The 25,980-nt window shown below is 49.1% G+C and overlaps 2 protein-coding genes across 5 annotated transcripts; both read left to right on the top strand.

Annotated features, from left to right (window-relative positions):
* Positions 1-2,110: 2,110 nt before the first annotated feature.
* On the top strand, positions 2,111-7,517 carry fdps.L (farnesyl diphosphate synthase L homeolog). 2 transcript variants are annotated; one of them, XM_018229263.2, is made up of 10 exons: positions 2,111-2,288; positions 5,020-5,157; positions 5,229-5,369; positions 5,469-5,549; positions 5,874-5,996; positions 6,104-6,192; positions 6,319-6,391; positions 6,580-6,657; positions 6,744-6,878; positions 7,068-7,517. In XM_018229263.2, the coding sequence occupies exons 2-10, from the start codon at positions 5,032-5,034 to the stop codon at positions 7,266-7,268; spliced, it is 1,047 nt and encodes a 348-aa protein (XP_018084752.1). In that variant the 5' UTR covers positions 2,111-2,288; positions 5,020-5,031; the 3' UTR covers positions 7,269-7,517.
* A 2,553-nt stretch (positions 7,518-10,070) lies between these two features.
* Positions 10,071-21,655, top strand: pklr.L (pyruvate kinase L/R L homeolog). 3 transcript variants are annotated; one of them, XM_018228762.2, is made up of 11 exons: positions 10,071-10,194; positions 14,847-15,026; positions 16,964-17,055; positions 17,354-17,485; positions 18,247-18,433; positions 19,507-19,777; positions 19,969-20,119; positions 20,271-20,423; positions 20,846-21,012; positions 21,090-21,271; positions 21,407-21,655. In XM_018228762.2, the coding sequence occupies exons 2-11, from the start codon at positions 14,873-14,875 to the stop codon at positions 21,511-21,513; spliced, it is 1,596 nt and encodes a 531-aa protein (XP_018084251.1). In that variant the 5' UTR covers positions 10,071-10,194; positions 14,847-14,872; the 3' UTR covers positions 21,514-21,655.
* The last annotated feature ends 4,325 nt before the right edge of the window (positions 21,656-25,980 follow it).

Here is a 25,980-nt window from a genome sequence, read left to right as displayed (position 1 = left end):
TCAGGATTCTTCTATTCCCTCCTCCTATTGTCTCCGCTCCCTCCTTCTCTTCATCTACTGCAATAATCTGCCCCTGATTTACTAACTAGAACCTCATTGTCCAGCACCAGCTCCAAACAGGTCCTTTCCTGCTTTCTCCAATTCTGATTGTATCTGCACCCCCAGAGCTCACACTTTGTCTCCCACATTGACTTTTATTCACTTTATGATACATCACCATCGGCATAGGAAGGGGTTCTTTACTGTAAGGACAGTCAGGTTATGGGATTCCCTACCAAGAGAGGGGAATGAGTGATTCATTGGTGGGGAGGAAAGGAGATCTCACCATCAGCATAGGAAGGGGTTCTTTACTGTAAGGGCAGTCAGGTTATGGGATTCCCTACCAAGAGAGGGGGAATGAGTGATTCATTGGTGGGGAGGAAAGGAGATCTCACCATCAGCATAGGAAGGGGTTCTTTACTGTAAGGACAGTCAGGTTATGGGATTCCCTACCAAGAGAGGGGGAATGAGTGATTCATTGGTGGGGAGGAAAGGAGATCTCACCATCAGCATAGGAAGGGGTTCTTTACTGTAAGGGCAGTCAGGTTATGGGATTCCCTACCAAGAGAGGGGGAATGAGTGATTCATTGGTGGGGAGGAAAGGAGATCTCACCATCAGCATAGGAAGGGGTTCTTTACTGTAAGGACAGTCAGGTTATGGGATTCCCTACCAAGAGAGGGGGAATGAGTGATTCATTGGTGGGGAGGAAAGGAGATCTCACCATCAGCATAGGAAGGGGTTCTTTACTGTAAGGACAGTCAGGTTATGGGATTCCCTACCAAGAGAGGGGAATGAGTGATTCATTGGTGGGGAGGAAAGGAGATCTCACCATCAGCATAGGAAGGGGTTCTTTACTGTAAGGACAGTCAGGTTATAGGATTCCCTTGCAGCACAAGTGGGGTTAAATAAGTAGTGGGGGAAACCTTGAGGAGGGTAATAATCTGAGGGTACACACAGGATACACTATAACATGGGGGTACAGAGTGAGTACAACATATTATGGGGGTTCAGTATAATATGGGGGTACAGAGAGAGGGTACAACATATTATTGGGGTGCAGTATATGGGGGTGCAGAGAGAACATATGGGGGTTCAGTTTAATATGGGGTACAGAGAGAGAGAGAACATATGGGGGTTCAGTATAATAAGGGGGTACAGAGAGAGAGAGAGAGTATAACATATTATGGGGGTTCAGAATTATATGGGGGTACAGAGAGAGAGAGTACAACATATTATGGGGGTTCAGTTGAATATGGGGTACAGATTGAGTACAACATATTATGGGGGTTCAGAATAATTTGGGGGTACAGAGAGAGAGAGAGAGAGAACAACATATTATGGGGGTTCAGTATAATATGGGGGTACAGAGAGAGAGTATAACATATTATGGGGGTTCAGTATAATATGGGGGTGCAAAGAGAACATATGGGGGCCCATGTAATATGGGGGTACAGAGAGAGAGTAAAACATTATGGGGGTTCAGTATAATATGGGGGCGCAGAGAGAACATATGGGGGTCCATGTAATATGGGGGTGCAGAGAGAGTATAACATATTATGGGGGTTCAGTATAATATGGGGGAGCAAAGAGAACATATGGGGGTCCATGTAATATGGGGGTACAGAGAGAGTATAACATATTATGGGGGTTCAGTATAATATGGGGGTGCAAAGAGAACATATGGGGGCCCATGTAATATGGGGGTACAGAGAGAGAGTAAAACATTATGGGGGTTCAGTACAATATGGGGGCGCAGAGAGAACATATGGGGGTCCATGTAATATGGGGGTGCAGAGAGAGTATAACATATTGTGGGGGTTCAGTATAATATGGGGGTACATGGGAGATGCTAAGCCGCAGAGCTGACAGTCTAGTGAGGCAGGTGACAGTGTATGGTCACTACCAGCTCCTGCTCTGCTTTAGCGCACAAAGGGTGACCTAAAAGTGGGCGGGGCAGTCAGGATGGCATGCTATCATTTCATTGGCTCTAAGAGCCAGAGCCCATCCTCATACGATGGTGCTGCCCAATCAGGTCGCAGAACGTCCCACGGCCCAGGCTCTGTCACATCTCGTGGAGTAAAGGCTCTCGGGATAGCAGTGCCCGGGCTCTCTCCTTGTACAGCAATAATCTGCTGAGAAACTACATTTCCCACAAAGCACCGCGACACAGACAGGTTTTAAAGTTCTCAACCCGGCAGCTTAATCACAACTGCACCGATACCCGCGGCACTGACTCTATCAGCTCCAGGTACCGACACAGACTGAGACAGAGAGACAGACAGAGAGACAGAGAGAGAGACAGACAGAGAGACTGAGAGAGAAACTGAGGGAGAGACTGAGAGAGACAGAGAGAGATTGAGACAGAGAGAGAGACTGAGAGAGACAGAGACTGAGAGAGAGAGACTGAGACAGAGAGAGACTGAGAGAGAGAGACTGAGACAGAGAGAGACTGAGACCGGGAGAGAGACTAAGGTGGCCATACACGGATAGATCCGCTCGTTTGGCGATGTCGCCAAACGAGCGGATCTCCCTCCGATATGCCCACCTTGAGGTGGGCAATATCGGGCTGATCCGATCGTGGGCCCTAGGGCCCAACGATCGGATCCTAGCGTTCGCCAAACGGGCGGTCGGATCGCGGGACCGCATCAACGAACAGATGCGGCCGCGATCCGACGGGATTTTTAATCCCATCCGATCGAGATCTGGCCGACTTTCGGCCAGATCTCGATCGGGGAAGCCCGTCGGGGGCCCCCATACACGGGCCAATAAGCTGCCGACACGGTCTGTCGGCAGCTTTTATCGGCCCGTGTATGGCCATAAGACAGAGAGACAGATAGACAGAGAGAGACCAAGAGAGAGCGAGACAGAGAGAGACTGAGACAGAGAGACTGAGACAGAGAGAGACTGAGAGAGACAGAGAGAGAGAGACTAAGACAGAGAGAGACTGAGACAGAGACTGAGAGAGACAGAGAGAGAGAGACTAAGACAGAGAGAGACTGAGACAGAGACTGAGAGAGACAGAGAGAGAGAGACTAAGACAGAGAGAGACTGAGACAGAGACTGAGAGAGAGACAGAGAGACTGACAGAGAGAGACTGAGACAGAGAGAGACTGAGAGACTGACAGAGAGAGACTGAGACAGAGAGAGACTGAGAGAGAGAGAGAGAGTGAGAGACTGAGACAGAGAGAGTGAGAGACTGAGACAGAGAGAGACAGAGAGAGACTGAGACAGAGAGAGACAGAGAGAGACTGAGACAGAGAGAGACTGAGACAGAGAGAGACTGAGACAGAGAGAGACTGAGACAGAGAGACAGATAGACAGAGAGAGACTGAGAGACCAAGAGAGAGCGAGACAGAGAGAGAAACTGAGGGAGAGACTGAGACAGAGAGACTGAGAGAGAGAGAGACTGAGAGAGAGAGAGACTGAGACTGAGAGAGACTGAGAGAGAGACAGAGAGAGAGTGAGAGACTGAGACAGAGAGAGACTGCGACAGAGAGAGACTGAGACAGAGAGAGAGACTGAGACAGAGAGAGAGACTGAGACAGAGAGAGAGACTGAGACAGAGAGAGACTGAGAGAGAGAGAGTGAGAGACAGAGAGAGAGTGAGAGACAGAGAGAGACTGAGACAGAGAGAGACAGAGAGACTGAGACAGAGAGAGACTGAGAGAGACTGAGACAGAGAGAGACTGAGAGAGACAGAGAGAGACTGAGACAGAGAGAGACTGAGAGAGACTGAGACAGAGAGAGACTGAGACAGAGAGAGACTGAGAGAGACTGAGACAGAGAGAGACTGAGACAGAGAGAGACTGAGACAGAGAGAGACTGAGAGAGACTGAGACAGAGAGAGACTGAGAGAGAGAGTGAGAGACTGAGACAGAGAGAGACTGCGACAGAGAGAGACTGAGAGAGACTGAGACCGGGAGAGAGACTGAGACAGAGAGACTGAGGGAGAGAGACAGAGAGAGCGAGAGAGAGAGAATGAGAGACACACAGAGAGAGAGACTGAGACACAGAGAAAGAGAGAGACAGAGAGACTGAGAGACCAAGAGAGAGAGCGAGACTGATAGACGCTGAGAGAAACTGAGGGAGAGACTGAGACAGAGGGAGAGACTGATGGAGAGAGAGACTGAGGGAGAGACACAGACAGAGAGACAGAGAGAGAGACCAAGAGAGAGACTGAAAGAGACAGAGAGAGACAGAGAGAGACAGAGAGAGACCGAGGGAGAGACCGAGGGAGTGACTGAGGGAGAGACTGAGAGAGAGACCGAGGGAGAGACCGAGGGAGTGACTGAGGGAGAGACTGAGAGAGAGACAGACTGAGAGACAGACTGAGAGAGAGACTGAGGGAGAGACTGAGACAGAGGGAGAGACTGTGAGATAGGAAGAATTAGTGTTGGGGGGAGAGACTGGGGGGACAGGAGGAATCAGTGTTGGGGCGGAAGTGTGAGGAGGAGGAGGAGGGAAGGGAGGCGGATGTTGTGATCACGTGACTGAGTTGCCAGTACTGCGATACTTCCGGGCGGGTTTCAGATGCCGCAGTTCGCGGTTAATGTTTGAGGGAAGGATGTGGCTCCGCTTATTGAGGGCCGCGGGCTGCAGGTTCCGCCCCCACCAGGGCGTCAGAGTGTGTCGTCTCCACAGACTCCACCTCCGGGCCCCGGGCGGCAGCGCTGAACTCGCTGGTCTGTGGGGAACATGGGGCGGGGGATGAAGTGCAGGGGCGGGACAAGGAGCATAAGGGGAGGGGCAGGTGTGTGTCACAGTATGAGGGGAGGGGCAGGGAGGATACGGGGCGGGGCAGGTGTGTGTCACAGTATGAGGGGGCGGGACAGGGAGGATAAGGGGGGCTTCGAGGTAGGTGTGGGAGGAGTGTCAGTAAGGGGAGTGGTTGGGAGCTGTGGGGTGGGACTTGTGAGTGAGTGGCAGTGAGTGGGTTTGGGGGAGGAGACTATTGCTGATAAAGAGTATAATCACAACAGGTGTGCCACAAAATGAACTCCCACATGGGCAGCGAGCGGCAGGAATTCTCCTCTTACTTTGAGCAGATTGTTCAGGATTTGACGTCGGAGGACTTGGGACACCCTGAGGTGGGAGACGCCATCACCCGGCTAAAGGAGGTAAGGGGAGGGGCTGGATGTGCCCTATTGCCCCCCTGTGCTGGAGCTCATTGTCCTCTTGTAACTGGCAGGTGCTGGAGTACAACACCCCGGGGGGCAAGTGCAATCGGGGGGTGACGGTGTTGGCTTCATACAAGGAGTTGGTGGGGCCAGAGCTGCAGAAGGACGGGAATCTACAGAGAGCGCTGGCAGTGGGCTGGTGTGTGGAGCTGGTAAGTCTGACTGGGACTGGCACGTGGGGGGGATGTGCCCTTTCTCTACTGGCCTCTGTGCTGAGTGCTCCCTCCATGTAACTTGTGTATGTCCCTTAGCTTCAAGCCTTCTTCCTGGTGGCTGATGACATCATGGATAACTCTGTGACACGCCGGGGGCAGCCATGTTGGTACAGAAAGGTGAGTACAGCACTCGGCCAATGATATAACTGGCTGGCACAGATGTGGGGGTGGTGTATGGGCTATATTTAGCTGCTCAGAACACAATGTCTGTCTGTCTCACAGCCGGAACAGCTAGTGCAGGCTCTAGAGTTACCCTCACTTCAATATTAGCAGATGTGTTCTGCCATAAAGCGTGACTGGACTGCTGCTGTTTGACAGGAAGGAAGCAGGGAGCAACAGGAAATAGTCACACATGTGATCAGTACTCCCTGCACGGTCAGCCCATATCTCTTTATTCTCGTGTAACCAATCAGCAGTTAGATTTCTGCACCTTTCCTACAGGAGGGGATCGGATTGGATGCTGTGAATGACTCGTTCCTGTTGGAGGCGGGCATATACCGAATCCTGCGCAAGTACTGCTGGGGGAAGCCCTACTACCTGAGCCTGCTGGAGCTCTTCCTGGAGGTGAGTCCATTCAGCTGTAGGTACAATATATGCAGGGAAATTCCCCAATATGGCGGCTGAAAGCCATCTTGTCCTGATTCATTGCTCACTGGCTCCTCCCCTTGCAGACCTCCTATCAGACGGAGCTGGGCCAGGCCCTGGATCTCATCACTGCGCAGCCTGGGAAGGTGGATTTAAACAGATACACAGAGAAGAGGTGAGTCCTGGCGCCCCTAGTGATACTGAGAGGTACAGCGGGATCAGGAGAGTCATTATTATTCTGGGGACTATCTGCTCTCCCCCCTGTAATGTTTGCTCTGTGACCCCTGCTCTGCCCCCACAGGTATAAAGCAATTGTCAAATACAAGACGGCTTTTTATTCCTTCTACCTCCCAGTCGCTGCAGCCATGTACATGGTGAGTACCCCACGGGAATGCTGGGAATTGGGACCCCTGGGGAATGGGGTGCTGCTCCTGTTTGCTGGGACCCCTGGGGAATGGGGTGCAGCTAATGTTGGCCAGGGCCCCTGGGAATTGGACACTGATACCCAGTGGGACTGCCAGGTAATGTCTATGGGTGGAGCTAAGTCTTTTCTATCTGATAGGCTGGAATAGCCGGGGAGGCGGAGCATAAGAATGCTAAGACCATCCTGCTGGAGATGGGTGAGTTCTTCCAGATTCAGGTGAGTGAGAGGTTCCTTGGGTGGGAAGGGGTAACTTGAGGGTGGTACAGCAGGAGTTGGTCGGTACTAAGTGTCGCCCCCTACAGGATGATTATCTGGACTGTTATGGAGACCCCAGTGTGACGGGCAAGATTGGCACCGACATTCAGGACAATAAGTGTGGCTGGCTAGTGGTGGAGGCACTGAAGAGAGTCAGCCCTGAGCAGCGCCAGGTCCTAGAGGTAAAGCACTCACAGCTCCATAGTCTTGGGGGCGGAGCCATTTTAAGGGGTAGTACTGCAGCTCCCATCATCCTCTGCTGGAGGGTCATTTTCATCTTCCCAATCCTGCACTACTTACTCTGTGCCTTGGCAAGAGGTGGGCAGGTAAAGGTGGGTCCCGTCTGTGCTGTAACACAAGTCTCATTACAGGAGAACTACGGGCGGGATGAGCCGGACAAGGTGCAGCGGGTGAAGCAGTTGTACGACGAGCTGGACATGGCGGCTATATACCGACGATACGAGGAGGAGAGTTACCAGCGCCTGCAGCTGCTCATTTCCCAGCATGCACTCAACCTGTCCCGCGAGATCTTCCTCTCCCTGGCACACAAGATCTACAAGAGGCAGAAGTGAGGCATGCTGGGATACCTGCTGCCCATGTACTCGCCCCCAGAGCATTTGCCCAGTGTGAAAGGGACACAGTGATTGGACCACGGGCACCACGAGGGGAACTGTTTTATATTATTTATATTCTGACTGGAGCCCTGCCATTGCTCCTCCCACAGGAATAAATTTCACACCAACCGCCCCCATGTGGGCATCATGTCATGTTTCTGTCTCATACCTGTCTGTCAGGCACTAAAGGGTTAACTCCTCTAAATAGCCTTCATTTTGTGTCTGATCCCTGTGTCTTATGTCTCATTCAAGTGGGTTCTAAGCAGCAGTCCTGTCCTGCTTTATGGCAGCTGAGATCCTATCTGATCCCCATTGTAAGCAGCAGTCCTGTCCTGCTTTATGGCAGCTGAGATTCTAGCTATCTGTATAACAGAACATTCTGTCCCAGTGGCTGCACAGATCCTATCTGATCCCCATTGTAAGCAGCAGTCCTGTCCTGCTTTATGGCAGCTGAGATTCTAGCTATCTGTATAACAGAACATTCTGTCCCAGTGGCTGCACAGATCCTATGTGATCCCCATTGTAAGCAGCAGTCCTGTCCTGCTTTATGGCAGCTGAGATTCTAGCTATCTGTATAACAGAACATTCTGTCCCAGTGGCTGCACAGATCCTATCTGATACCCATTGTAAGCAGCAGTCCTGTCCTGCTTTATGGCAGCTGAGATTCTAGCTATCTGTATAACAGAACATTCTGTCCCAGTGGCTGCACAGATCCTATCTGATCCCCATTGTAAGCAGCAGTCCTGTCCTGCTTTATGGCAGCTGAGATTCTAGCTATCTGTATAACAGAACATTCTGTCCCAGTGGCTGCACAGATCCTATGTGATCCCCATTGTAAGCAGCAGTCCTGTCCTGCTTTATGGCAGCTGAGATTCTAGCTATCTGTATAACAGAACATTCTGTCCCAGTGGCTGCACAGATCCTATCTGATACCCATTGTAAGCAGCAGTCCTGTCCTGCTTTATGGCAGCTGAGATTCTAGCTATCTGTATAACAGAACATTCTGTCCCAGTGGCTGCACAGATCCTATCTGATCCCCATTGTAAGCAGCAGTCCTGTCCTGCTTTATGGCAGCTGAGATTCTAGCTATCTGTATAACAGAACATTCTGTCCCAGTGGCTGCACAGATCCTATCTGATCCCCATTGTAAGCAGCAGTCCTGTCCTGCTTTATGGCAGCTGAGATTCTAGCTATCTGTATAACAGAACATTCTGTCCCAGTGGCTGCACAGATCCTATCTGATCCCCATTGTAAGCAGCAGTCCTGTCCTGCTTTATGGCAGCTGAGATTCTAGCTATCTGTATAACAGAACATTCTGTCCCAGTAGCTGCACAGATCCTATCTGATCCCCATTGTAAGCAGCAGTCCTGTCCTGCTTTATGGCAGCTGAGATTCTAGCTATCTGTATAACAGAACATTCTGTCCCAGTGGCTGCACAGATCCTATCTGATCCCCATTGTAAGCAGCAGTCCTGTCCTGCTTTATGGCAGCTGAGATTCTAGCTATCTGTATAACAGAACATTCTGTCCCAGTGGCTGCACAGATCACTCTGTCCCAGTGGCTGCACAGATCCTATCTGATCCCCATTGTAAGCAACAGTCCTGTCCTGCTTTATGGCAGCTGAGATTCTAGCTATCTGTATAACAGAACATTCTGTCCCAGTGGCTGCACAGATCCTATCTGATCCCCATTGTAAGCAGCAGTACAATTAAAGGGGATGTTCAGCTTCCAAAACTGTTTCAGTTCAGTTGGTTTCAGAAAGTTCTCCAGAAATAAAGACATTTCCAAATTACTTTATATGTTTAATTTGTGAAGGTTTTCTAGTATTGAAGTGTTTCCCCTTCTTGTTTGTGAAGCAGGTGTAGGAGGGGTCAGCGACCCTGTAACTGATCCATGAGTTGATCCATGTGTTTGTCCCTGCTGAGCAGAATCCCTGAGTGACATTTAAAGGCAACTGTTAGACTTGATACAATAGTTACACTTATATTCCCCATAGATCCTCCTGAGAAATGGAGCAACTAAGGGATCAGCCAATTGGAAGCTGCTCTTGGATCACTCAGCTGCCCCACTCACACTCACACCAGAGGGAGGAACATTAACATGGGTTTTGAAAAAACAGTAAAATATAAAAAAAACAAGTGGGGGGGAAACAAGCCCTTTATGGTCCCATCTAAATCAGGACCTATTTAAAGTGTCACTGCCCCACCCCAAATATGTTATTGGTGGGCTCTGTATATGTATTAAAGGCGATGCACAGTATAACTAAATAAGCCTGCAGTCTTGTAGCCAGTAATGACTAATATATGCTGTTGCTTTCACTTTGTGCAAAACATTTTTTCTTTTCTTTAAAAATGGCTCCTTTATTGGAGCTCCTATAGGTCTGCTCTCTGTTTCACACGTGAGGTGGGCGGGAACCTGCAGAAGTAGGAGGAGAGCCAATCACAGCCCTGCTGGTGTCAGGCAGAGAATGTGGAATAAATGTCAGCAGATTTGCTTGTGTGACTTTCACTGACACACACGCGTCTCCTGTCACTGGGCCTGCCCCACATATATATGGCCTCGCTGCACTCACCCCAAGAGCTGCTGCATCATTAAATACACACGCCCTGCCTCCAGCCAATCACACTGCAGCTTATTTTACCTCTCCTCTGTTATTGGTGTTCAGACAGTGGGCGTGTGAGACGAGGGACACGTGGTTGGTGGAGGGGCTGAGGTTGGCAGGTGTTGATTGGCTGGTTTAGCGGTGTATTGGGCACTGTAAGAGAACTGGGCGGAGCTATGGGAAAGGCGGGAGGTGGTCCCTGGAGTGATGAAGGCGGAGCTAGGAATGAAGTAGGGAGTGGAAGGGAGTAGAGCTGTGAGGGCGCGGCTCGGAGATACTCAGGTAACGGGTTCGCTCTGGGTCTGTCCAGTTTCGGGCCCCTCGCAGTGCATTCTGGGGAGAAATGAGTGTCCTGTCAGTCACGTGGTTACCTGTTTCACCTCCCGTGTTAGTGAGGGGCGGGAGAGACCATTAGTGAGTCTGGGGGGGATGTAAATTTTGTGCAGCTCCAGAGACAATGCCGGGCACAGTAATCACCCCGTGTGCCCAGAGATGGGCGGGTCCTACTCCAGCCAATAGCAGCACCCGGAGTCGCTGTGGGGAATAGAGTGGCTTTTCCCACAATCCTCAGTACAATTGTGTTTCCTGAGCATCATCAGTTTATCCTCAGCCTGAGTGTAACTTATTAGTCTCCTCCCTCATTATTTGTCTCACACACATTCACTGCTGTTTATTCTGTCCTCTCACCTGTCCAATAACTCTCTCTCCTCTTGTCTCTCACTCCTCTGTCTGTCTCACTCCTCTGTCTGTCTCTGTCTCACTCCTCTGTCTGTCTCTTTCTCACTCCTCTGTCTGTCTCTGTCTCACTCCTCTGTCTCTCACTCCTCTCTCCTCTGTCTCACTTCTCTGTCTCACTCCTCTGTCTCTCACTCCTCTGTCTCTCACTCCTCTGTCTCACACTCCTCTGTCTGTCTCTCACTCCTCTGTCTGTCTCTCACTCCTGTCTCACACTCCTCTGTCTGTCTCACACTCCTCTGTCTGTCTCACTCCTCTGTCTGTCTCTCACTCCTGTCTCACACTCCTCTGTCTGTCTCACACTCCTCTGTCTGTCTCTCACTCCTCTGTCTGTCTCTCACTCCTCTCTCCTCTGTCTCACTTCTCTGTCTCACTCCTCTGTCTCACACTCCTCTGTCTGTCTCTCACTCCTCTGTCTCTCACTCCTCTGTCTCTCACTCCTCTGTCTGTCTCACACTCCTCTGTCTGTCTCACACTCCTCTGTCTGTCTCTCACTCCTTTGTCTGTCTCACACTCCTCTGTCTCTCACTCCTCTCTCCTCTGTCTCACTTCTCTGTCTCACTCCTCTGTCTCACACTCCTCTGTCTGTCTCTGTCTCACACTCCTCTGTCTGTCTCTGTCTCACTCCTCTGTCTGTCTCTGTCTCTCACTCCTCTGTCTCACACTCCTCTGTCTCACACTCCTCTGTCTCTCACTCCTCTGTCTGTCTCTCACTCCTCTGTCTCTCACTCCTCTGTCTGTCTCTCACTCCTCTGTCTGTCTCTGTCTCACTCCTCTGTCTCTCACTCCTCTCTCCTCTGTCTCACTTCTCTGTCTCACTCCTCTGTCTCACACTCCTCTGTCTGTCTCTCACTCCTCTGTCTGTCTCACACTCCTCTGTCTGTCTCTCACTCCTCTGTCTCACACTCCTCTGTCTGTCTCACTCCTCTGTCTGTCTCTGTCTCTCACTCCTGTCTCACACTCCTCTGTCAGTCTCTCACTCCTCTGTCTCTCACTCCTCTGTCTGTCTCACACTCCTCTGTCTGTCTCTCACTCCTCTGTCTGTCTCTGTCTCACTCCTCTGTCTCACACTCCTCTCTCTCTCACTCCTCTGTCTCACACTCCTCTGTCTCACACTCCTCTCTCTCTCACTCCTCTGTCTCACACTCCTCTGTCTGTCTCTCACTCCTCTGTCTCTCACTCCTCTGTCTCTCACTCCTCTGTCTCTCACTCCTCTGTCTCTCACTCCTCTGTCTCTCACTCCTCAGTCTGTCTCTCACTACTCTGTCTCACTCCTCTGTCTCACTCTGTTTGTTTCTCACCCCTCTGTCTGTCTCTCTCCCTCTGTCTGTCTCTCACCCCCTCTGTCTCTCAATCCTCTGTCTTTCTCTCTCCCTCTGTCTGTCTGTCCCTCTATCTGTCTCACCCTCTCTCCATCTGTCTGTTTGTCTCTCACTCCTCTGTCTGTCTCACACTCCTCTGTCTGTCTCACACTCCTCTGTCTGTCTCACACTCCTCTGTCTGTCTCACACTCCTCTGTCTGTCTCACACTCCTCTGTCTGTCTCACACTCCTCTGTCTGTCTCACACTCCTCTGTCTGTCTCTCACTCCTCTGCCTGTCTCACACTCCTCTGTCTGTCTCTCACTCCTCTGTCTGTCTCTCACTCCTCTGTCTCTCACTCCTCTGTCTGTCTCTCACTCCTCTGTCTGTCTCTGTCTCACTCCTCTGTCTGTCTCTGTCTCTCACTCCTCTGTCTCACACTCCTCTGTCTCTCACTCCTCTGTCTGTCTCTCACCCCTCTGTCTCTCACTCCTCTGTCTGTCTCTGTCTCACTCCTCTGTCTCTCACTCCTCTCTCCTCTGTCTCACTCCTCTGTCTCACACTCCTCTGTCTGTCTCACACTCCTCTGTCTCTCACTCCTCTGTCTGTCTCTCACTCCTCTGTCTCTCACTCCTCTGTCTCTCACTCCTCTGTCTCTCACTCCTCTGTCTCTCACTCCTCTGTCTCTCACTCCTCTGTCTCTCACTCCTCTGTCTGTCTCTCACTCCTCTGTCTGTCTCTGTCTCACTCCTCTGTCTCTCACTCCTCTCTCCTCTGTCTCACTTCTCTGTCTCACTCCTCTGTCTCTCACTCCTCTGTCTCTCACTCCTCTGTCTCACACTCCTCTGTCTGTCTCTCACTCCTCTGTCTCACACTCCTCTGTCTGTCTCACTCCTCTGTCTGTCTCTCACTCCTGTCTCACACTCCTCTGTCTGTCTCTCACTCCTCTGTCTGTCTCTCACTCCTCTCTCCTCTGTCTCACTTCTCTGTCTCACTCCTCTGTCTCACACTCCTCTGTCTGTCTCTCACTCCTCTGTCTCTCACTCCTCTGTCTGTCTCACACTCCTCTGTCTGTCTCACACTCCTCTGTCTGTCTCTCACTCCTTTGTCTGTCTCACACTCCTCTGTCTCTCACTCCTCTCTCCTCTGTCTCACTTCTCTGTCTCACTCCTCTGTCTCACACTCCTCTGTCTGTCTCTGTTTCACACTCCTCTGTCTGTCTCTGTCTCACTCCTCTGTCTGTCTCTGTCTCTCACTCCTCTGTCTCACACTCCTCTGTCTCTCACTCCTCTGTCTGTCTCTCACTCCTCTGTCTCTCACTCCTCTGTCTGTCTCTCACTCCTCTGTCTGTCTCTGTCTCACTCCTCTGTCTCTCACTCCTCTCTCCTCTGTCTCACTTCTCTGTCTCACTCCTCTGTCTCACACTCCTCTGTCTGTCTCTCACTCCTCTGTCTGTCTCACACTCCTCTGTCTGTCTCTCACTCCTCTGTCTCACACTCCTCTGTCTGTCTCACTCCTCTGTCTGTCTCTGTCTCTCACTCCTGTCTCACACTCCTCTGTCAGTCTCTCACTCCTCTGTCTCTCACTCCTCTGTCTGTCTCACACTCCTCTGTCTGTCTCTCACTCCTCTGTCTGTCTCTGTCTCACTCCTCTGTCTCACACTCCTCTCTCTCTCACTCCTCTGTCTCACACTCCTCTGTCTCACACTCCTCTCTCTCTCACTCCTCTGTCTCACACTCCTCAGTCTGTCTCTCACTACTCTGTCTCACTCCTCTGTCTCACTCTGTTTGTTTCTCACCCCTCTGTCTGTCTCTCTCCCTCTGTCTGTCTCTCACCCCCTCTGTCTCTCAATCCTCTGTCTTTCTCTCTCCCTCTGTCTGTCTGTCCCTCTATCTGTCTCACCCTCTCTCCATCTGTCTGTCTGTCTCACACTCCTCTGTCTGTCTCACACTCCTCTGTCTGTCTCACACTCCTCTGTCTGTCTCACACTCCTCTGTCTGTCTCACACTCCTCTGTCTGTCTCTCACTCCTCTGCCTGTCTCACACTCCTCTGTCTGTCTCTCACTCCTCTGTCTGTCTCTCACTCCTCTGTCTGTCTCTCACTCCTCTGTCTGTCTCTCACTCCTTTGTCTGTTTCTCACTCCTCTGTCTTTTTCTGTCTCTCACTCCTCTGTCTGTCTCTCACTCCTCTGTCTGTCTCTCACTCCTCAGTCTGTCTCTCACTACTCTGTCTCACTCCTCTGTTTCTTACTCCTCTGTCTCACTCTATCTGTTTGTTTCTCACTCCTCTGTCTGTCTCTCTCCCTCTGTCTGTCTCTCACCCCCTCTGTCTCTCACTCCTCTGTCTTTCTCTCTCCCTCTGTCTGTCTGTCTCTCTATATGTCTCACCCTCTCTCCATCTGTCTGTCTGTCTCTCCCGTCTGTCTGTTTGTCTCTCCCCCTCGCCCTGTCTCTCAGCCTCTCTCTCCCCCTCGCCCTCTCAGCCTGTCGGAGGGTGTGTGGAGCGTTGCCTCTGCCCTCCCCTCTGCTGGTCACTGTTTAACCAGGGCAACAACTGCCTACCCAGCAGTCTCGCAACTGTCACTTACAGGTCACACACATCTCTGCACCATGGAGGCTCCGCAAGGTACTGGGGTTGTGAGTCAGGGCCCGCTTTATATCTAATGTAGGGGAACCAATGGCTGCTCAATATCAGGGACAGGCTTGGTCAGGGTCCAGTTCTATATAATGTAGGGGAAGCAATGGCTGCTCAGTATCAGGGACAGGCTCAGCCAGGGCCCAGTTGTATATAATGTAGGGGAAGCAATGGCTGCTCAGTATCAGGGACAGGCTTGGTCAGGGCCCAGTTGTATATAATGTAGGGGAAGCAATGACTAATCAGGACGGTCCCTATACGCAGTGAGACAGAGACGTATATCAGAGAACATGGCGCAGCTGATGCAGGACCTGGGACCGGCTTTCGTCCAACGGCAGCAGCTGAATGCCTCAATGGCCGACACCTTCCTGGATCACATGTGTCTGTTGGACATTGACTCGGAGCCCATAACGGCCAGAAACACCAGCATTGTCTGTACCATCGGTAAGGGGGTCACACCGATATTTGGGGGGGGCAGGGTTTGTATCTGTCAGGGCACATGAGGGAAGAGAGGTTGTTGTAGTTCAGCTGCTGCCATGTTACCTTAGTACTGCACTCTTTCCATGTTGGTGCTACTGTTGTCCCACTCACATACTATAATGACACCCCCATTACATACAAACACAAAATGGATGCCCTTATCTATCTATAAATAACCTTTTTTATTGAGCTGTTGCTTGAGGTCTGACAAAGTCAGATGCTGTAACTGGTTATAAGGGATTAATTAGAAAAAGAAACCCCACCAAATAGTTACTATTATAACAGGACCAAGTTAAAGAAGACTTCGAAGCTGAGAAACCAATTGAGTGCTGAGTAGTTCCTACATACAATTCCCAATAATCTAATAAAGTGCTGTGTAATTTATAATAAAGTGCTGGTGCAACTGTATAAATACACATCATTAATTATTCTAAGTAGCTTGTAGTGATCAGTTGAATCAATTCAATTGTATAAACCTTAATTACTGTATTTGTTAAAGTTAATAATAGTCCATCAATTCATCCCGACATTAACTTGTTACATATATGAATTCATTTTATATTAAAGCTGAGATAAATCAACTGCTATTTGCTTTCAATTCATTATCAAATAAAGTGCAGCGCAATAAATGTCAAACCTTCTAAGCGAAACGCGCATCGCCGTTCTCTGAATTTTTATTGATTTTCAGTCTCGACTCCTTTCTTTGCTAATAACTCACTTTTGAGCAACAGCCTGGTTTAGATCACAGGTTTAGATCACAGGTTTAAATCACGGGTTTGGATCACGGGTTTGGATCACGGGTTTGGATCACGGGTTTGGATCACGGGTTTGGATCACGGGTTTGGATCATGGGTTTAGATCACGGGTTTGGATCACGGGTTTGGATCACGGGTTTGGATCACGGGTTTAGATCACGGGTTTAGATCACGGGTTTGGATCACGGGTTTAGATCACGGGTTTGGATCACGGGTTTAGATCACGGGTTTAAATCACGGGTTTGGATCACGGGTTTGGATCACGGGTTTAGATCACAACGGACGGGGAGTGAATTGCCTCTGGGTCAAACCCTTCTTTTCTTTACCAATCTCCATTCTTCCTTCCATTCTAAGGGGCCGTGGGTTTGGGCTTTTTAGGGTCACTTAGCCTCTCCTAACTACTGGGGCAAGATAAATACCAAGGCCACAGCCCCGTTACCCTGTCCTGCCTAAACTTTGTGGTGTCCCAGACTTTAGAAACAAACAGGCAGTTAGATCACGGGACAACTCCACCAGCTATCCGTTTTTTTCCAATGTCTATGAATGATCCTATGGATTGTGACCTTATGACATTCTAACCCACACTTAACTCTGGTCATTTTCTTATTTTACTTTTTTAACTAGTCAACAAATTACCAAGTCTAATCACATTATTTATTGCACTGCACTTTATTTGATAATCAATTGAAAGCAAGCTGTGAAATACCCGTTGATTTATCTCCGCTTGAATTTAAAAAGAATTAATGAATTCATATATGTAACAAGTTAATGTCGGGATGAATTGATGGACTATTATTAACTTTAACAAATACAGTAATTAAGGTTTATACAATTGAATTGATTCAACTGATCACTACAAGCTACTTAGAATAATTAATGATGTGTATTTATACAGTTGCACCAGCACTTTATTATAAATTACACAGCACTTTATTAGATTATTGGGAATTGTATGTAGGAACTACTCAGCACTCAATTGGTTTCTCAGCTTCGAAGTCTTCTTTAACTTGGTACTGTTATAATAGTAGCTATTTGGTGGGGTTTCTTTTTCTAATTAATCCCTTATACAACGGGGGCTGCTATGAGCCAGGCCTGGGGCAGTTCCCATACATGCGCCCCCTACAGACAGCTGTGTATATACTCCAGGTCCAGCCTCGCGCTCTGTGGAAATGCTGAAGGAGATGATAAAGGCTGGGATGAACATCGCTCGTCTGAACTTCTCTCACGGGAGCCATGAGGTGAGTGCTGGGAGGGGCAATAGTGGGACTCTTGGGGGGCTGTAATTGGAGTGTGGGGGTGACTAGCATTATCAGGTTTATTACTCTCTGGGAGGTGAATTTATGGTAACGGGGGACATATGTGGGTGTAATCAGATATTGGAGACTTATTGAGGGACCTGTAGTGGAAAAAGGGTTTAGTTAGAGTCAAAGGCATCTTTGCCAGGAAGCCAAGCATAGGGTTGGGGGCATTAAATAATTGTAGGTAAGTGGTCTTCCGGTGTCGACTCCAACCGTGGCCCCTCTCTCCTTTTCTCAGTACCACGCTGGGTCTATTCACAATATTCGGGAAGCCACCGAGAGCTTTGCCTCAAATCCCATTCACTACCGGCCTGTGGCTATCGCTCTGGACACCAAGGGGCCAGAAATCCGAACTGGGGTCATCAAGACGGTGAGTGTGGGGGGCCAAAAGGCTGTTTAGTAGGTTGTGACCACTCAAGTCATGTAGTGGAAATCCACTCCTTGCTTCATGGTTCCACTCCAGCGTATATTCACTTGCGGATTCCATCTGTTAATCTGTTTTCCCTCTTTCCCACAGCGATGTTCTGCTGGAGGACCACAGTGGGACCATGTAGCCCCTGACACCACACTGTGCACTCCTTAGTTGCTCTTACCTTAGCACAGGAACTCAAACACCCAAAGAAGAGTTTCTTTTTTTTCATTGGTTATTGTTCAGAAAGGGGAAGACTTGTTTGTGTTGGACAAATATGGATAGACCTATTTTGGTTGGGTTTGGAAAAGATAAAGGGTTGGGCATGTTTGGATATAGCCGAAGAAGAAGATAGATCACACTTTGGCAGGGTTTAGAAATGGTGAAAGTTCTGCAATATATGATTGTGCCTGGTCAATAGATGGACCATACACAGCAAGCATGGCAGGGTGTATAGTACTGTATGGGTGGTATCTTGGTCTGCCATCTAAAATCAGTTATTGGACAATCATGGCTAATAAACAAGTTCTATTAGTTCATGTGCTAACTAAAGCCTAGACTAAAGGACCTTAACCTAAAAAGAATACTGTGTATTGGCATAGGTCACCCAAAACCTGAATGTAAAGAACCCTGAACCCTTTTATTACTTCTGTGTAAGCTCTTCAGTCCAAGAATTCTCTGAGGCTTCTTTTTTTTTCTTCTGAGATTTTTTTCTCTCTCAGGGGGAGAACACAGAGGTGGAGCTGATGAAAGGCTCAATTATGAAAGTGACTAATGACGAGTCCTTCAAGGATAAGTGTGACGAGAAGATCCTGTGGGTGGATTATAAGAACATCTGTAAAGTTGTGAAGGTCGGAGGCAGGATTTTTGTGGACGATGGACTGATTTCTCTGTTGGTTAGAGAGATTGGTGAGTCTCTAGGGAAGGGCATTGGGGTAGGGTTTGCAGAAAAAGGGGATAGACATGTTTCACCAGGATTTAGAAAATTTTTTTGTATCTGCAGTATTTGGAGATTATGTGGGGTTCAGCCCATTGGAGCGGGGTTTGGAAATGCTTAAGGAACTAGCATGTTCTGGATGGGAAGGTAGCGGTCCACACTTAGGTAGTGTTTGGAGAAAATGTAGGGTTCAGTGGTTTTGGTGAAGGTGTTGTGTTTGCTCTAGGGTTTGGAGAAGTTGAAGGAAAGGGCATGTTTTGGATGGGATTCTTAGAAGAAGATTGGTGAATCTCCATAGAAGTGTTAGTTAGGGTTTGCAGGAAAAAAAGGGGATGGTCATATTTCAGCAGGGTTTAGAGAAAATCACAGATTGTGCTTTAGTGTAGTTTTCGAGATTATGTTGGGTTGGGAATATTGGAGATGGGTTTGGAAAAGCTGAAGGGACAGGTATGTTCTACATGGGATTCCAAGGAGATGGTGGGCCATTTTTAGGTGGTGTTTAAAAAAAGATGTCATACTGGGCATAATGCTGTAGGGTTTGGAGAAGCTGAAGGGCTGACCATGTTTTAGAGGGGATTCCAAGAAGATGATTGTGGGCCATATTTAGGTGGTGTTTGGAGAAGATTTCGGGTTGGGCATACTGTTGTAGGGTTTAGAAAAGCTGAAGGGACAGTTATGTTCTGGATGGGATTCCAAGAAGATGGTGGGCCATATTTAGTGTTGGGAAAATCACTATTCAGTGTAGAAAAAAAGAGTTGGCCATGTTTGATTTCAATTTTAAACAGATGGTAAATGTCTGGCAAGGGTTTTTGGAAATATATGGGTAGGATTTGGAGAGGTTGAGTATCTGAGTCTCTTTGGCCAGCTGTGGGAGACACTGACTGTGGAGGTTACAGCTGTGGTTCAGCAGGACAGAGAAGAAGTAAACATAATTGTGTTCTCTGTAGGATTTGGGTAACATTGGCAATAGAGCCCTGTGGAGGGGGGGATCAGGTACCACATGGAGTTTTAAAAAATGACAAATCTTAATTTCTTTCGCGAGCAGGCCCTGATTACTGCATGGCTGAAGTGGAGAATGGGGGTAACCTGTGCAGTAAGAAAGGGGTGAATTTGCCTGGGGCTCCGGTGGACCTTCCTGCATTATCGGAGAGAGATTGCCTGGACTTGAAGTTTGGGATTGAGCAGGGAGTAGACATGGTATTTGCTTCCTTCATTCGCAAGGCGCAAGATGTACACGCCATTCGCAAGGAACTGGGAGAAAAAGGTCGGAATATTCGCATCATCAGCAAAATAGAAAATCATGAGGGAGTCAAGAGGTAATGGCCTCCATGCTCTGCTCCATGCCCTACTGACAAGACACCACTCTTGCTCCAGCTCCTGCAAGGTTTCTTTCTGCTACGTCGTGCTCCTCTCGCTTACTATTGCTTTGGCAATGTGTAGATCTTTCCTGCTACTCCTCTGCCTTTGCTTTTTCCTTACTTGAGCTTCACGTGACCTCCCTGTGCAGGTTCGATGAGATTCTCGAGGCCAGTGATGGGATAATGGTGGCCCGGGGTGATCTCGGCATTGAAATTCCAGCAGAGAAGGTTTTCTTGGCACAGAAAATGATGATTGGACGTTGCAACAGAGCCGGGAAGCCAGTGATCTGTGCCACGCAGGTGACACATGCTCCATTTTTACTTCTGTTACCCATCCCCCCAACATGCACTTCTCCCTGTACCCACCTCTGGTGACCTATTCTCTCACTACTGATTCCTGCTCCACTCCATAGTTCAGCAGCTTGACTCCTGTGTCCCATTACTGCTGTAGATGTTGGAGAGTATGATCAAGAAGCCTCGTCCGACCCGTGCGGAGAGCAGTGATGTGGCCAATGCTGTGCTGGATGGAGCTGACTGTATCATGTTGTCTGGAGAGACTGCCAAGGGCCTGTACCCAGTGGAGTCTGTACACATGCAGCATGCGGTGAGAGGGACCAGTATAATGGGGCTTCTCTGGTTAGAGGGACTAGTGGGTGTTATGGGGCACTCGAAATCCCTGTATTGCTTAAGGCTTGTTCCTTAAGAATGGGCTCCGGCCTGCTGTGGCCCTCGTCTGTTGCTACCAGTCTCAATATGACCGCAAAAGTCTTGTGCCATGGAATTCCACGCATGCCTATAAAGTATTCCATGTTTTTGCCCATAGAGGCACCCTAAATGCCCTACTTCATTAAACCAGTATGAGTGGGGGGCTAGAGTAGGGAGTTGCATGTGATATAACCAAAAAGCTTTGCCTTGATGGGTCAGGTTTTTCATAGAGCCCTGCTCTAGGTAGCGAGTTACTCCTCTAGGAATGAGTATGGGGGTATTTAGGGAACTGCCATGGGGTTATAGTTTGTGCCCTTGCAGATTGCCCGGGAGGCTGAGGCAGCGATCTACAATCGCCAGCTGTTTGAGGAACTCAGACGAGTGACCCCACTGACCCAGGATCCCACAGAGGTGACTGCCATAGGGGCTGTAGAGGCCTCGTTTAAATGCTGTGCTGGAGCCATCATTGTCCTGACCACGTCTGGCCGGTAAGTGGCTCCATCCCACAAGTCTCCCCCACCATCATGTCCCATCAGTACTTCTGACGTTGCTTCTTCTCTGTAAGGTCTGCGCAACTCCTTTCTCGTTACCGCCCTCGTGCTCCCATCATTGCAGTGACACGTAGTGCCCAGGTGGGGCGCCAGGCTCATCTCAACCGCGGGGTCTTCCCTGTCCTGTACCAGGAGGCGCAGCTGGAAGTTTGGGCTGATGATGTGGATCGTAGGGTGCAGTTTGCCATTTCCATTGGTGAGTTGGACGTTGTGAGAATGACTGGGATTGTATAGAGTCAGTGAAATAGTCCCCCCCACCCTTGCACCCTTGTGTAACGTTCACTCGCCCTGAGCCTTCATTTCCACTCATGTCTGACTCCTCCCCCTGCAGGAAAAGTCCGTGGGTTCCTGAGCAAAGATGACATTGTGATTATTGTGACTGGCTGGAGGCCTGGGTCTGGCTACACCAATATCATGCAGGTGGTGAGGGTGCCGTAAGCCTGGCAGTACAACACTACTCACACCCTGTACCTGGGGTCCCCTGTACTAGTGGGGGTTTCCCTGTATGTACCCAGTATTTTATCAATGCAGGTTTCCTTTATCTGCTTCCCATTCCATATTAAACATGGGCCAAAGCTTCCTTCTGTCTCCTCGCCTTTCCTGGGGGCCCTTGGGGTGCTAACACCTACTGACTCGGGACTGCCTGGAGTTGGAGATCCCTCTGTTCTGATAGGGAGCCCCCATCTGTGATGTTAGATGTCTGTTCTCTGTGGCCCCTGGGCCGGATCAGCACGGTATAATTTGCTGCACATTGAAAGAGAGCATTGAGCCCCCCCACATCAGACCCCCCCCTTTATCCGCACACAGAGCCATGCTGGGTTTATCAGGGAAACGAGAAGTTGATTACATTGGTTTTAGAGGAAAGATTAATCAGATTATTGGCCAATCAGCTTTACACTCTCGCATCCTATGTGCATGGGGGCGGAGACTGGGGCACAAGAAAGGGTCATCCCCTTAAAGGGGCCAAAGTCGCCCCAAGTACAATGCGCATAAAGTACGGTGTATCATCAGGGACATCCAACCTGTGCCCCCAGCTGTTGAACCTTCCTGGAGGGGAACTCCTGATAGAAGGGGTGTCGGAGTATTTAGAAATGGGGGAGGGGTCTTGTTTGTGGCTATGTGACTTTACATAATGGCTTTATAGGGAAGAGCAGCTGTGAACATGTCACCCTGCCAAACACCCCCTGAGATTAAGGATAATCCCCCCTCTCACTGCCCCCGGAACATCTGCTCACTGTCTCCTTCATAATATTCTCCCCCCCCCCCCCAGCAAGGGATCATGTAGTGCTCAGCTGGGTCACAGCCTGGACAATCTAAGTGCAATGTTACTAACCGGGTCAGAACACAAACACTAACCCACTGGGGCACATTCTTCATTCTTTGCCCCTACATGAAACTGTAACTGTCCAACACTGGGGCTCATTTATAAACATTTGGCAAATTTGCACCTGGGCAGTAACCCATGGCAACCAATCAGATGCTTGCTTTCAGTGTTCAACCTGCTGCTGGCTGAAAAAAGCTAATCACTGATTGGTTGCTATGGGTTACTGCCCAGGTGCAAATTTGCCAAATGCTTATAAATGAGCCCAACTGTGTCATCTCCTTTGCTTCCTCTTCCTGTATATTCACCCTGATATGCACCCGCCGTCTCTAACGTTCCTTCCCATACCCTTCTCTTCCTGTACCTTCACCCCAATACTCACCCAACTGTCTCCCATACCCTTCTCTTCCTGTACCTTCACCCCAATACTCACCTAACTGTCTCCCATACCCTTCTCTTCCTGTACCTTTACCCCAATACTCACCCAACTGTCTCCCATACCCTTCTCTTCCTGTACCTTCACCCCAATACTCACTGTCTCCCAACTGTTCCCATACCCTTCTCTTCCTGTACCTTCACCCCCAATACTCACCCAACTGTCTCCATACCCTTCTCTTCCTGTACCTTCACCCCAATACTCACCCAACTGTCTCCCATACCCTTTCTCCTGTACCTTCACCCCAATACTCACCCAACTGTGTCCCATACCCTTCTCTTCCTGTACCTTCACACCCAATACTCACCCAACTGTCTCCCATACCCTTCTCTTCCTGTACCTTCACCCAATACTCACCCAACTGTCTCCCATACCCTTCTCTTCCTGTACCTTCACCCCAATACTCACCCAACTGTCTCCCATACCCTTCTCTTCCTGTACCTTCACCCCAATATTCACCCAACTGTCTCCCATACCCTTCTCTTCCTGTACCTTCACCCCAATATTCACCCAACTGTCTCCCATACCCTTCTCTTCCTGTACCTTTACCCCAATACTCACCCAACTGTCTCCCATACCCTTCTCTTCCTGTACCTTCAACCCCAATTACTCACCGGAACTGGTCTCCCATAACCCTCTCTTCCTGTACCGTTCACCCCAATACTCACCCAACGTCTCCCATACCCTTCTCTTCCTGTACCCTTTCACCCCAATACTCACCCAACTGTCTCCCATACCCTCTCTTCCTGTACCTCACCCCAATACTCACCCAACTGTCTCCATACCCTTCTCTTCCGTGTACCTTCACCCCAATTAACTACCCCAACTGTCTCCCATACCCTTCTCTCCTGTACCTTCACCCAATACTCAACCCAAACTGTCTCCCATACCCTTCCTTCCTGTACCCTTCACCCCAATACCTCACCCAATCTGTCTCCCATAACCCTTCTTCCTGTACCTCACCCCAATACTCACCCCAACTGTCTCCCTATACCCTTTCTCCTGTACCCTTCACCCCCAATACTCACCCAACTGTGTCCCATACCCTTCTCTTCCTGTACCTTCACCCCAATACTCACCCAACTGTCTCCCATACCCTTCAAGCACAGACGCCTCCATTGTGCAGCCACAATTATTCGCTGAGTAATAACCAGAGTTGTTCAATGTTGCACATGTCAGTTGCTAGGGTAGAGGGCACGGGCATGAGAACTCAACAGTTTGGTAGCCCCATTCAGGTATGTCCGAGTGCCCCAGTGAAAGCCATTCTTGGCATACAGTGAGATACTCTGTACCATCACACACACACACACACACACATGCTGTGCAACGTCTCTTTATTTACACAATTATTGTCAGACTAATTGTATGTACATCACAAGTTATAAAAAGCAAAGTTGCTGTTCCTGCAATATTTCTACTTTCTCTCTAACCTACAGATATATTGCCGACCCGACAGCCCCCTCTATATACCCTTGTTGCCTCCACTATACCCCTTCGTCCAATGCCAATAACATGTAGCCCTGCCTGCAGACTCTGCCCCGTATTCTGGAACTTTTGCACTCAAGCCAATGAGACCCTTTAAACCCTCTGGGAAGCCAAATGTTGTGCTGGTCTAGGTTTTGTTTTCTGTCTCGGTACCAGGAGGGTTATAGGGTTAGGAGCCTGTGTTCTGCAGTACCAATAACACCCGTAACTGGATCAGACTGTACCTACTGGAGATTGGTACCAATGGGATTGAACTGGGCTGTCTGACCCAAGGGTCTCCCTGTATAACATGCAAAGTGCTGGTATGATGGGAACTTGATACTGGTGATAAAAGGTTGTTTCTGTGCTGTGTAATAATCAGTTTGCCTGTGGGGGTCTATAATAAAACACCAGTGCACAGGGGGGGGGTATATAAGTCCTGTGTGATATATAATGTTGCATTTAGAGAATAGTGCCCTGGGGAGTCACTCTGGGAATGTCAGACTCAAAGACTAGACCTGTATCCACCCTTTCTAATAATACTAATAAATATTGTAGCATTCATTTAATGAGAGGGCGGGCCTTTGTGTTTCCATAGTAACGGCTATGACCACTGTAGAAGCTGTTCTTACAAAGGTGAGATCCCGTCTGTGCAGATTACATTAAGATCTTGGCTTTGCCCCCTTCTCCCAACATGGCTTCTTAGCTTGGACCATTGCATCGATGAACGTTCATTATCCAGAAGTCCATACGTTGCCCTAAACCTTCCATATTCTCATGAATGGCCTCTTGGGTCTGTGTGTAGGGAAGAGAGGCTTGGCATTTAGAGGGCTTTAATTCAAGGAGATGTTTCTGCTGCCATCATAGCAGAGAATGGGGAGGGACTGACTTGTCTGGGAGTAAATTCTGATTTTCTTTTATGGAGTGTGGCTCCAGGGAAGGTGACACCTGCAATTGTAAGAATTGAAGGAATCGTGAAAAACCAACCACTCTCCAGATAGGAAAGCTCAAGTTGAAAGCAATAAGGAGACATAAGGGATGTATGGTGAAAGGGAGACTCTACAAGCTAAGGAGGAAGGGCAATCTATAATAAGCCAGGTAGGAGTTGGGAGACCCAAGACAATGGTGTCATGAAGGATCCAGTATGCTGATTTGAAGTTGGAAAAGAGGTGCTGAAAGTTAAAGGGGAGACTTGCAGAGGAAACCGTATTGGGGAGCAAATAAAACTAACCTAGGATTCCTGGTGGAGCATCTACATGTGGAGGAACAGGAGTTTGAGGTTCAGAAGGACATTTTTTGGAAATGGGCACACAGACGCTACAGGAGGACATCACAAGAGTGATTTGGACTGCGTGCAGAGAATGTTAGGGAATTCAGAGCATGGCTTGTGTTGGCTGGCTGTTTTCATTACTTGTTGCCCATTTTGTATCCCTATGTAATTATTGCACAAAATGTCTTCAGAAAATTACTTATAGTTCATCTATAACAAAAATGTCTCTGCTGTACCAAGCAATGGGTGGTGGAAAGGAGAGGGTGCAGGTACATGGTTGGGAACTTTCCCTCCATTTCACCGGACTTGGGTTTTATAAAAAGACCAATCTTGGCACAAATTACTTTCAGTAGCTCCGTCCCTCCTCTATCTAATGGTTCTTGCAAGTTGACTGCACCAGCAGCATACCTCTTT

This window comes from Xenopus laevis, chromosome 8L, assembly GCF_017654675.1.
Source record: "Xenopus laevis strain J_2021 chromosome 8L, Xenopus_laevis_v10.1, whole genome shotgun sequence".
Classification (NCBI taxonomy): domain Eukaryota; kingdom Metazoa; phylum Chordata; class Amphibia; order Anura; family Pipidae; genus Xenopus; species Xenopus laevis.
Note: the sequence above shows the minus strand (reverse complement) of the source record. Positions and strands in the feature narration are given on the sequence as shown.